The sequence below is a fragment of the Diaphorina citri genome, unplaced genomic scaffold, assembly GCF_000475195.1.
Source record: "Diaphorina citri unplaced genomic scaffold, Diaci psyllid genome assembly version 1.1 scaffold1156, whole genome shotgun sequence".
Taxonomy (NCBI): domain Eukaryota; kingdom Metazoa; phylum Arthropoda; class Insecta; order Hemiptera; family Psyllidae; genus Diaphorina; species Diaphorina citri.
This window is the reverse complement of record NW_007378585.1, coordinates 71,396-82,725: the sequence shown is the minus strand read 5'-3', so window position 1 is coordinate 82,725 and position 11,330 is coordinate 71,396. Positions and strand designations below refer to the sequence as shown.

Genomic DNA, 11,330 nt, shown 5'->3' with positions numbered 1-11,330 from the left:
TAATAATAATAATAATAATAGACTCTTGAGTGGAAGGTAACCACTAGGCGAGGTTAACGCCGGAGGCGTTTTCTACCACCTAACCCTTAGAGCTCCATTATTATGTGGTCAAAATCTCAAATAAATGAGGATAAAATTCCATGCCTCGGCTGGGATCGAACCCACGCCCTCCTGTTTACCAGGCGAGCGTCTTGACCACTACGCTACCATTTTCAGTCAGAACGGATGAAATATTTTCATCTGTAAACTTTTTGTCCTTTATTTCTTTTTGGTTCAAATTCTCCAAACTCCGACCATAAATCCCAACTTGCATTTCCTCGCAAACTCAAATGAAGTCCCATTATTTTGCGGTGAAGGTGGTCACTGTGGATTGTACATCCAGAACTCAATAAATAAAAAAAAAACCCTTCCTTTCTTGAGAAGTTTGAGACTCGGTGCACCTCATATTTGGGTCAAGGAAGGGAAACTTTTTTAATAATAACAAAATTGTTGCCCTAAAAGTTTTTTGATTTTTTATTTATTTGCAAAAATGGAAAAAAAACTTCCAAGGAAAAGTAGTGGGTTGCCATGAGTGGGTGCCTAGTCTTTACTTTGCTCTCCAAATGTCGAGTACCTTCATCCAGACCTCCTGATCAAAATGGAACAATATCGGCTGTGATTAGGGTCATGAAATTCCAAAACTACCATCAGTCTCAGACGTTAACCCGTAACCCGAAATATCTTGTAATTCGATGCCATCCTATTTGGAGATTTAACAGAAGGATCTGTAATAATGAAGGTCTTAGCGACACAAAATCCAAGAGAGAAGGAGGACAAGATATTAGAAAGCCAGCCGTTCCGAGAACGAACCATATCTGTTCAGGATAAAATTCGCCCGCGATGGAATTCAAACCCTACGACCTACCGCTCACAAAACAGACGATAGACCTACATAGATTGCGATCTAAACTCTATTTGTTAGTGAAGTACGAGTATGTAAAAAAAAAGCCAACTAGACTGGTTGAAGCCATCCTGTGTTCTTACCCGCATTCTTCTGATTTTGGCATCACATTCTTCCTTGTTGTACCTCACATCTAGACTTGTGTCGGTGAGCAGCCGGTGTAGATCGTCTTCAACCACTTTGGAAGCATCCACGTCATCTATCACAATACTGAAACAGAGAAAATGAAACAGGACACATTAGATTATATACTGAAACATTGGAAATGAAATAGAAAAGACTTAATTAGATACTGGAACAGGGGAAATGAAATAGACGAGATATTAGAATCATACTGGAACAGCAAAAATGAAATAGGAAACATTAGATCAGATATCTAATATAGGAACATGGGAAATGAAATCGAGAAGGTTAAATTAGAACCAAACTTGAACAGCCGAAACGAAATAGTAATCTACCAATACGAGAACAAGGAAAATGAAATAAGGAACGTTAAAGAACATCTTTTGGATTAGAACCATCCATACTGGAACAGGGGAAATGAAATAGTGAAATGATAGTGTTTTATTCATACTCCTCAAGTAGGAGATTCTAATACATGATTCAGGGCAATTCACTCTGAATTATACAGTAAGAAACAAATGGTTAGTAAGGCCTTGACTTAGATCTTAGAATCATCAGCACTTTGCTCGTAATTCCCATCATTTATCAGTTATATTGCCACACATCAAAATACGTCAACTGAAATCCATTTGCCAAGCTTTGCAGGAACTTCGTACGTAGAAGGTTTTGTAGTTTGTACAGTATTGAAAATTGCCGTATTTTGTGTGTTTTAATATCCCGAGAAAGAAAACCTTAGCCGTTGCCAAATGGATCTTCTTATCCCCCTCCCTCCTAATAGTCCTAATGGGAAGAAACTCTAGCCTTTAACTTTATCCCTCCTCCTGTAGGGATTTTTTCTATCCCCTAATGCAGTGTTTCCCAACCTTTCCCGATTTTGAAAATTTGGACCGATTGCAATACTTTCATTACTAGTATAGCTCCGCTATACTGTAGTAATAGAAAGTAAAAAGCCAACTAGACTGGTTGAAGCCATCCTGTGTTCTTACCCGCATTCTTCTGATTTTGGCATCACACTCTTCCTTGTTATACCTCACATCTAGACTTGTGTCGGTGAGCAGCCGGTGTAGATCGTCTTCAACCACTTTGGAAGCATCCACGTCATCTATCACAATACTGAAACAGAGAAAATGAAACAGGACACATTAGATTATATACTGAAACATTGGAAATGAAATAGAAAAAACTTAATTAGGTACTGGAACAGGGGAAATGAAATAGACAAGATATTAGAATCATACTGGAACAGCAAAAATGAAATAGGAAACATTAGATCAGATATCTAATATAGGAACATGGGAAATGAAATCGAGAAGGTTAAATTAGAACCAAACTTGAACAGCCGAAACGAAATAGTAATCTACCAATACGAGAACAAGGAAAATGAAATAAGGAACGTTAAAGAACATCTTTTGGATTAGAAAAAAAAAGTCCCACAGCTTTTTTGCACACATGTGTCCAAGTCTCTTATTTCTCATCTTTGTCCTATGTTGCCACACTCTCATTCTCAAACAGTCCCCGTCCAGATACCAACCACACCAAACGTTGATTAACTTTAGTAATTTGTTGCGAACTCGTGTATTTTTTAACGTTGCTACTTCAACTAGCTATAGACGTATATGACTGTAGGCTATAGCTACTCATAGCTCAATTTTATGAACGCCGTATAACATTCTGTATATGCAATGTGGTATAAACAAAAATTAGTGGAGATGTCGGTTTCACTCTTTCACATAACGTACGCAAAGGTACATACGAGTATGATTTTTTGATTAATTTCTGCCTCCCACCAGTCTAATGCCAATTGTAGGTAGGTACTGAAAAGGCATACAATTTGCATAATGTACTCATTCATATCCAAAGCCTTTTTTCAGAAGTCTTTTCTACCCGAAAAACGTGGAACGATAGAGCAAAATGTAGGTACCTATAATAGTGACATTCAAGAAACAACAGAAAAGTAGGTACCTATCAGCTGAATACAAAATTCACGTATTTACGTATATTTTTCATATTATGTAATATTAATGTATAACTAACAATGATACACCAAAAAATGCTCTAAAGACAACAGTAGAAACTATAGGGCATATTTTTAGTATTTAACGAACAATAAAAATGTTTCTAATAAAATTAGTCCAATCCAGAGTTATCTACCGTGGATTCAGGCCTAAGCCTAAGAATTTAGACTCCTATTCAATTTATTTTTCACAGGGTTAATGACAGGAGACATAAAGAATAAGGATATTCGTTTAGGCGCACCGTTGACGAGGCCAAAAACCAACTTGGTTTCCAAAAGCCATAGAGGTAAAGTAAGGTAGGGTCTTTTAATACATTATAATCTGACTCCATGCACATTGATGCCGATTCTGTTTTGGGAGTCTAAACTCTTATTTATTCCTCCTATAGTTCGATACTTACAGGTGTAAAATATTATTGTCCAAAAAGTAAAAGTCTGCTAGCTACCTACTTTCAAAGTCCTCTATAATAGGGTCTTTTTACACCGACAGCTAGAGGTCTACTTATCTAGAGCTCTCTAAAGAGTAAAATAATCTAGTCTATAACACTATCGAGTTAACGAACGTTCTACAAGTACGTCCACGTACAAAAACTGTCTGTATTAGTTCCATTTTGTGTTTTTAGCTAAATTCCTTTTAGGAATTAGCTATTCATTTTTTACACATGGAATCTCAAACATTTGAACCATCCTGTCTGTATTAAGTTCCATTTTGTGTTTTTTTTTTAGCTAAATTCCTTTTAGGGATTAGCTATTCATTCTTTACAGATGGATTCTCAAATATTTGAACCATCCTCCAAAATTTGACAAAAAAATAACTAAAAAATACCTAGTTTTCTTTTGATTAAAACCGTTGAAAAAGTAAATACCTATGTACTTATATAGGTACATACATATTTTCTGCAAATTAAGGCATGAAAGTGATGGAATTATTTCTACATGCTTCGAAGACTGAATGTTTTGTTAATTTTTAGAGGAGGTGCCTTTCCAAATTCGGTTTCGATGTATATAGTGGGATCTTATTATTCGATGTATATAGTGGGATAATATTAAAATAAACAACATCAAAAACTTAAAAGTTAACCTTACTTCTAAACCTTAAATCAACTAATAGAAACTATGAAACCATTTAAAACATAAACAAAATTTAAATGCAAAAATAATTGATAAAATAATAAGTGAATAATAGCAAAAGGATAATATCTAGGTATTTCTATAATCGACAAAAACATTGGAAAAACTCAGATACTAAATTACATAATTATTAAAACATATTTTAATAGAGGTACCTACCTACCTATTAGGCAGATACCATATCAGCTAAGACTAAAAAGTGTCTGTCTGAATCCCCGCAAATCTCCGTCGATAGTAAAAATTCGCATGAATTCTCGCAATCCTTTGACACTAATTTTAAATAAAATTTTCATAATACTTTATCGCTTTAATACAAATTAATTAAAATAAAGAAAAAATAAATAAATAGATAGTAAATGAAAATAAATAATAGATAATACGGTATACAAATAATATTTTATGTAACTCTAGAGTTAACAGGTTTTATTTCTCAATCATTTACGTGAAGATACGCGATAGTAGAGTTTGATTTTTTACCTAGTTCGAGGCAGTAAAGGTGTTAATAAATAGATAAATAATAAATGGAAAATAAATAACTGATAAAAACTCATAAATAAATAAAGAATATGAAAAAGAAAACACAAGAGAAATTAAAAAAATACAAAACACATACACACTGGAAAATCTAGAAAATTAAAAATAGAACTGTCAATGTAGGTTGTAAACGGGGTATTTCAAAAGTTTTTGTACCTAGTTATTTAACCCAAAACCTCTTGGTTACTAACAGTCACATTTGGTTGATTTAAAATACTTCAAAATGGAGAGTAAAATTATTTAAATTGAGGATTCCTTGTACATATATCCGACTCGAAATCCGGCATTTAAATATTATTTGTTTTAAACCAGCCAAAAACGATTGAAAACTATTCTGAATTCATTATTTTATTACTCTTTATTTCCCTTCACATCTATGAAAGTTTCTTCTAAAAAGATAATTGTTACCTACGTCACTTATAATACATTGATGGAGAAGCTGTGTTTCAAGCAACCAATTATTGGCAGCACCGAGTGTATTTTAATCGATGAAGTCCAATCTGTTTATCTCGGTATAAGAAAAAAAATTTCCCTCGGAATTAACGCTGAAAAAATTCATCAGATTCGATGTCATTCCCAGCCTTGGGGAAAAAATCTAAAAATAACGCCACCCTCAAAACCTCCCCGGTGTCCTTGTTTTCATATTCTATTTACGAACAAATTGCACCTAAAAACTAAATTCATTTCCCCACCGAAAATAGAATGAGAGAGAGAGAGACTTTGGTTATTAATAAGAGAGAGAGAGAGAGAGATGGAAGTAAAAGAAGAAGGGGGAAGGAAAAGGACAAAGAAGGAGAGAAATAAGACGAGGAGAATGAGGAGAAAGAAGAAGAAGAAAATAATCATAGCTAAATAGAAGTATGTAATAAGATTGAGGAAGAGGAGAGAAAGGTCGACAGAAAGGGAGGGGGTTCAGAAGGTGAGAGAGAACTGACAGAGAGGAAGAAGAAACCTGCCTCGGTGGTGTAGTGGTCAAGACGCTCGCCTGGTAATCAGGAGGGCGTGGGTTCGATCCCAGCCGAGGTATGGAATTTTATCCTCATTTATTTGAGAATTTGACCACATAATAATGGAGCTCTAAGGGTTAGGTGGTAGAGAACGCCTAAGGCGTTAACCTCGCCTAGTGGTTGCCTTCCACTCAAGAGTCTATTATTATTATTATTATTATTATTATTACTATTATTATTATAAAAACATTTCCGATTCTCTTGAATAAAATTAGATAATTGTCTCCCTTAGTAGCAACTGGGACAAGACTCAATCGAGTGCAACATTACAGGATTCTAGATTTCCCAGTCCAACCCCACATTTCTTAGTTCAGTTTTAGACTGTTCCTTGTTTTCATATTCTATTTACGAACAAATTGCACCTAAAAACTAAATTTATTTCCCCACCGAAAATAGAAAGTACCTAAATATTACGCGATACGGATTATTCCGTGGGGGTATGCAAATATCGTACTTGATATTTATTAGAAAAAAAAGTACGGACGTAAATGTAGGTGGGTGTCCGTAACGTACGGATACATTGACAATAATGACAGGTACATATTAATATAGGTATGTAATTAACTAATTATACGTATGTACCTAGTACACCCACCTACTAAACTTCAAACAAAAATAAATTCAGACCTAGGTACAATAAAAACATTTCCGTTTCTCTTGAATAAAATAAGATAATTAAGTAAGTACCTAATACCACCCTACTAAAAATTAAAAACACAAATGGGCTCAGAACTGGCAGAGTTTTCCATTTTTACACCTTCTTTAGTGTATATACCCTTGCAATATTGTAATCTATAATATTATTGATGCAAATAAACAAATTACAAATTACAAGTTTTCCATTTTTACACCTTCTTTAGTGTATATACCCTTGCAATATTGTAATCTATAATATTATTGATGCAAATAAACAAATTACAATTACAATTGTCTCCCTTAGTAGCAACTGGGACAAGACTCAATGGAGTGTTATTATTATTATTATAAAAACATTTCCGATTCTCTTGAATAAAATTAGATAATTGTCTCCCTTAGTAGCAACTGGGACAAGACTCAATGGAGTGTCACATTACAGGATTCTAGATTTCCCAGGTCCAACCCCACATTTCTTAGTTCAGTTTTAGACTGCCTAGTCCAGTCCTTGAATTCCCCGTACAGTCCTAGATTGCCTAGTCCTGTCCTAGACTACCTAGTCCATACTGGCCTAGTGTCTAGCTTTCCTGGTCAGTCTCTTTCAAGCTTTCATAATGACGCTATCTTGTTCGATTTGCTTCAGACGTCGAATAACCTGGGCATGTTCTTCAAGCAGTCTGGCGAATTCGGACTTCCTCTTCTCAGCTTCAGTCTGAAAAAAAAAAAAAGAAAATTAATTGAACAAACGAAGTGAAATAAAGTTTTTTTTTTTCAAGAGGAATGATAGAGGGAACTGTAACTGCTGAGGTCTTATCGTCCCGAAAGTGAAAAGAGAAGAAAGGATAGGAGAAAGCCAGCCGTTCCCGTTGGTTAGGGTTAGCTGATTTTCTGTGTTTTCCGTCCCCTAGCCAGACTACCAGATCAGTGAATTCTAGAGAATAATTCACAGATCCATTTGTTTGTTCTCGTGAAAATTTGTCAATGATTAAAACTGGACCTGTCTGTTGTTGTACCCTGTATTTATTGAACTTTTGACTTTAATCTCGTAAGGGCATTTTGTTTATTTTGTACTTGGAGGTCTTCCAAAAATTTCCGAAGCCTAATTGGCGTAAGAAATAGCTGAAAGGCTTTTTACGTCATTGTTAGTATTGTTAGGTAGCTTTGAATGGGATTCCTATTACCTAAGGTCCGAAGTTCATAGGTTTTACTGTTATTCAAGTAAAAATAACGTTTTTGACTTCACTTGCTTGTAGTGCAGGCATCTGAGGTTTTCTTATTAGGTAGCTAGCTACCCTAATGAGAGGTTTAATTTAAATGAGAGGTTTAATTTAAAGGGCCACTGAAAGATAAAGGCATTTTGTTTATTTTGTACTTGGAGGTCTTCCAAAAATTTCCGAAGCCTAATTGGCGTAAGAAATAGCTGAAAGGCTTTTTACGTCTTTGTTAGTATTGTTAGGTAGCTTTGAATGGGATTTCTATTACCCAAGGTCCGAAGTTCATAGGTTTTTCTGTTATTCAAGTAAAAATAACGTTTTTGACTTCACTTGCATGTAGTGCAGCCATCTAAGGTTTTCTTATTAGGTAGTTACCCTAATGAGAAGTTTAATTTAAATGGGGGATTTTCGAAAGATAAATAGGTAACTCATTTTGATGAAATTGTTTTCTCAATAAATAGTTTGTTCATTTCTTTGTCTATACAAGCACTAAAAGAAGGTACTTCAAGCTTCGTAATCCATTAGGATAAAGCAAAAAAAAGTCCCACAGCTTTTTTGCACACATGTGTCCAAGTCTCTTATTTCTCATCTTTGTCATTTCCTTATCACTGTAATCAATTAGATTCCCCTGGGACAGTGGGACACAGAGTGTATACGCTCATCCTAAAGCACGACGTAGAAATTGTTTCGTTATGAAATGCACAAGGTTCTTAAATCCATAGGGGTTTTCATATGCATTAAATCAGCCGTTCTTAAACAACTTTCCAGCAGGAAGCTCTATGGCTAAACGAGATTTTCCATTGAACTCAACGAGAGTCAAAGCTACTTTTTGCTTTCCTTTTTTTGTGTCATGAATTACCTACTTTTTTCACAGAGGGAACTGTAACTGTTAAGGTCTTATCGTCCCGAAAGCGAAGAGAGAAGGAAGACAGGATAGGAGAAAGCCAGTCGTTGCGAGAACGCATCTTATCTGTTTAGGATAAAATCCGCGCCGGGCGTTAATCAAACCCGCGACCTAGCGCTTAAAAGGCAGACACGCTACCCTCCGTGCTAACTAGGCTGGCCATGAACCTTGAAGTAATGCGAAAGCGGTTGCCACACTTCTTTCCACACTCTCATCTATGTTGCCACACTCTCATCTATTTTTAGTTTTGTGTAGGCACAAGTCAAAAGTCTCTCTTCGAAGGTGCCCGGTTTCTTTGAAGTAAAGCAAGAAGCAAATCTCAAGACAATACAGATTACGCAGAGATCAAATTTTGAGACGTCAAAAGTTCGAGCTAAAAGGGCAAAGGGTTTAGGAAAACCGGGTATACTAGTGGGCGATCTTAAAATATGTGGGATAAGGTTAAGAGGTTCAAATTCAAATCCTACATCTCCCCAAGGATTAGGCTCAAATATGAAAAGGCAATGCGTAGGTAACCTCTGTGGAAAGTGGGTCACATTCAATATATTTCAGTATTAATATTTACCTACTTCCCTTGACCTACCTACGTATATGTGCCTAATACCTAAGGGATTCCCGTTTTTCCCCTTTCCAACTACCTAGGTTTTCATTTTCCCCCAACCATCGCCGGTATTATTATTTTTTCCCTCTCGTCTTTACCCTAATGTATGTAGGCACTTAAATACTATTTATGCAATAGGTAACTAATAAGAGAAAGTATGTAAAGGTGTGTCTTAACTTAGTCGACCGGCCATCGATCGACGCGTGTGGACACACCTCAATTTTGAGAGTAAAGAATGTAAAAAAGGGTCAAATGATAACATCAACAACCAAAGAACCCAAATTCCAAAACCACCGAATGTAGAAGTTGATCATTTGAATCCAAAGGAACCTCATATGTCACGGGACCATTTTCAGAACGGATGAAATATTTTTATCTGTAAACTTTTTGTCCTTTATTTCTTTTTGGTTCAAATTCTCCAAACTCCGACCATAAATCCCAACTTGCATTTCCTCGCAAACTCAAATGAAGTCCCATTATTTTGTGGTGAAGGTGGTCACTGTGGATTGTACATCCAGAACTCAATAAATATGAGGATAAAATTCCATGCCTCGGCTGGGATCGAACCCACGCCCTCCTGTTTACCAGGCGAGCGTCTTGACCACTACGCTACCATTTTCAGTCAGAACGGATGAAATATTTTCATCTGTAAACTTTTTGTCCTTTATTTCTTTTTGGTTCAAATTCTCCAAACTCCGACCATAAATCCCAACTTGCATTTCCTCGCAAACTCAAATGAAGTCCCATTATTTTGCGGTGAAGGTGGTCACTGTGGATTGTACATCCAGAACTCAATAAATAGCATTTTACCGCTTTTTGGCGGTTTTCGGTGTAATTTAACAATATCTCGGGAACGGTATAAGCTAGAGACTTGAAACTTGGTATGTAGCTCACAAATGTGACAAGGATGCAACCCAAAAGGTTTGGTTGAGATGGTTGCTGCGCTTGGCGGAATTTTGACCGCTTTTGGACAGATTTCGACCGAAGTTTGAGACTCGGTGCACCTCATATTTGGGTCAAGGAAGGGAAACTTTTTTAATAATAACAAAATTGTTGCCCTAAAAGTTTTTTGATTTTTTATTTATTTGCAAAAATGGAAAAAAAACTTCCAAGGAAAAGTAGTGGGTTGCCATGAGTGGGTGCCTAGTCTTTACTTTGCTCTCCAAATGTCGAGTACCTTCATCCAGACCTCCTGATCAAAATGGAACAATATCGGCTGTGATTAGGGTCATGAAATTCCAAAACTACCATCAGTCTCAGACGTTAACCCGTAACCCGAAATATCTTGTAATTCGATGGCATCCTCTTTGGAGATTTAACAGGAGGATCTCTAATAATGAAGGTCTTAGCGACACAAAATCTAAGAGAGAAGGAGGACAAGATATTAGAAAGCCAGCCGTTCCGAGAACGAACCATATCTGTTCAGGATATATCGGCTGTGATTAGGGTCATGAAATTCCAAAACTACCATCAGTCTCAGACGTTAACCCGTAACCCGAAATATCTTGTAATTCGATGCCATCCTATTTGGAGATTTAACAGAAGGATCTGTAATAATGAAGGTCTTAGCGACACAAAATCCAAGAGAGAAGGAGGACAAGATATTAGAAAGCCAGCCGTTCCGAGAACGAACCATATCTGTTCAGGATGAAATTCGCCCGCGATGGAATTCAAACCCTACGACCTACCGCTCACAAAACAGACGATAGACCTACATAGATTGCGATCTAAACTCTATTTGTTAGTGAAGTACGAGTATGTACCCTACGACCTACCGCTCACAAAACAGACGATAGACCTACATAGATTGCGATCTAAACTCTATTTGTTAGCGAAGTATGTAAAAAAAAGCCAACTAGACTGGTTGAAGCCATCCTGTGTTCTTACCCGCATTCTTCTGATTTTGGCATCACATTCTTCCTTGTTGAGGTTTTATTGCATAATCATTTACGTGAAGATACGCGATAGTAGAGTTTGATTTTTTACCTAGTTCGAGGCAGTAAAGGTGTTAATAAATAGATAAATAATAAATGGAAAATAAATAACTGATAAAAACTCATAAATAAATAAAGAATATGAAAAAGAAAACACAAGAGAAATTAAAAAAATACAAAACACATACACACTGGAAAATCTAGAAAATTTGTCGGTGAGCAGCCGGTGTAGATCGTCTTCAACCACTTTGGAAGCATCCACGTCATCTATCACAATACTGAAACAGAGAAAATG

General features: G+C 36.1%; 1 protein-coding gene and 2 long non-coding RNA genes across 6 annotated transcripts in view; all 3 read right to left on the bottom strand.

The window, feature by feature from the left end:
* The window catches only part of LOC113469607, a 47,197-nt gene that overhangs the window by 5,751 nt on the left and 30,116 nt on the right, over positions 1 to 11,330 (bottom strand). For all 4 annotated transcript variants that reach the window (XM_026827452.1, XM_026827453.1, XM_026827451.1 and 1 more), the window contains exon 3: positions 2,050 to 2,176. In XM_026827452.1, the coding sequence (XP_026683253.1) occupies positions 2,050 to 2,176 (127 nt within the window). The remainder of the gene's footprint in view (positions 1 to 2,049; positions 2,177 to 11,330) is intronic.
* On the bottom strand, positions 3,976 to 6,720 carry LOC113469609. The gene is made up of 3 exons (XR_003392970.1): positions 6,601 to 6,720; positions 6,112 to 6,506; positions 3,976 to 5,409 (listed from the first exon to the last, which is right to left on the bottom strand). It is a non-coding gene; the product is annotated as an uncharacterized LOC113469609 (long non-coding RNA).
* LOC113469608 lies at positions 6,746 to 11,031 on the bottom strand. Its single transcript, XR_003392969.1, has 2 exons — positions 10,989 to 11,031; positions 6,746 to 7,094 (listed from the first exon to the last, which is right to left on the bottom strand). It is a non-coding gene; the product is annotated as an uncharacterized LOC113469608 (long non-coding RNA).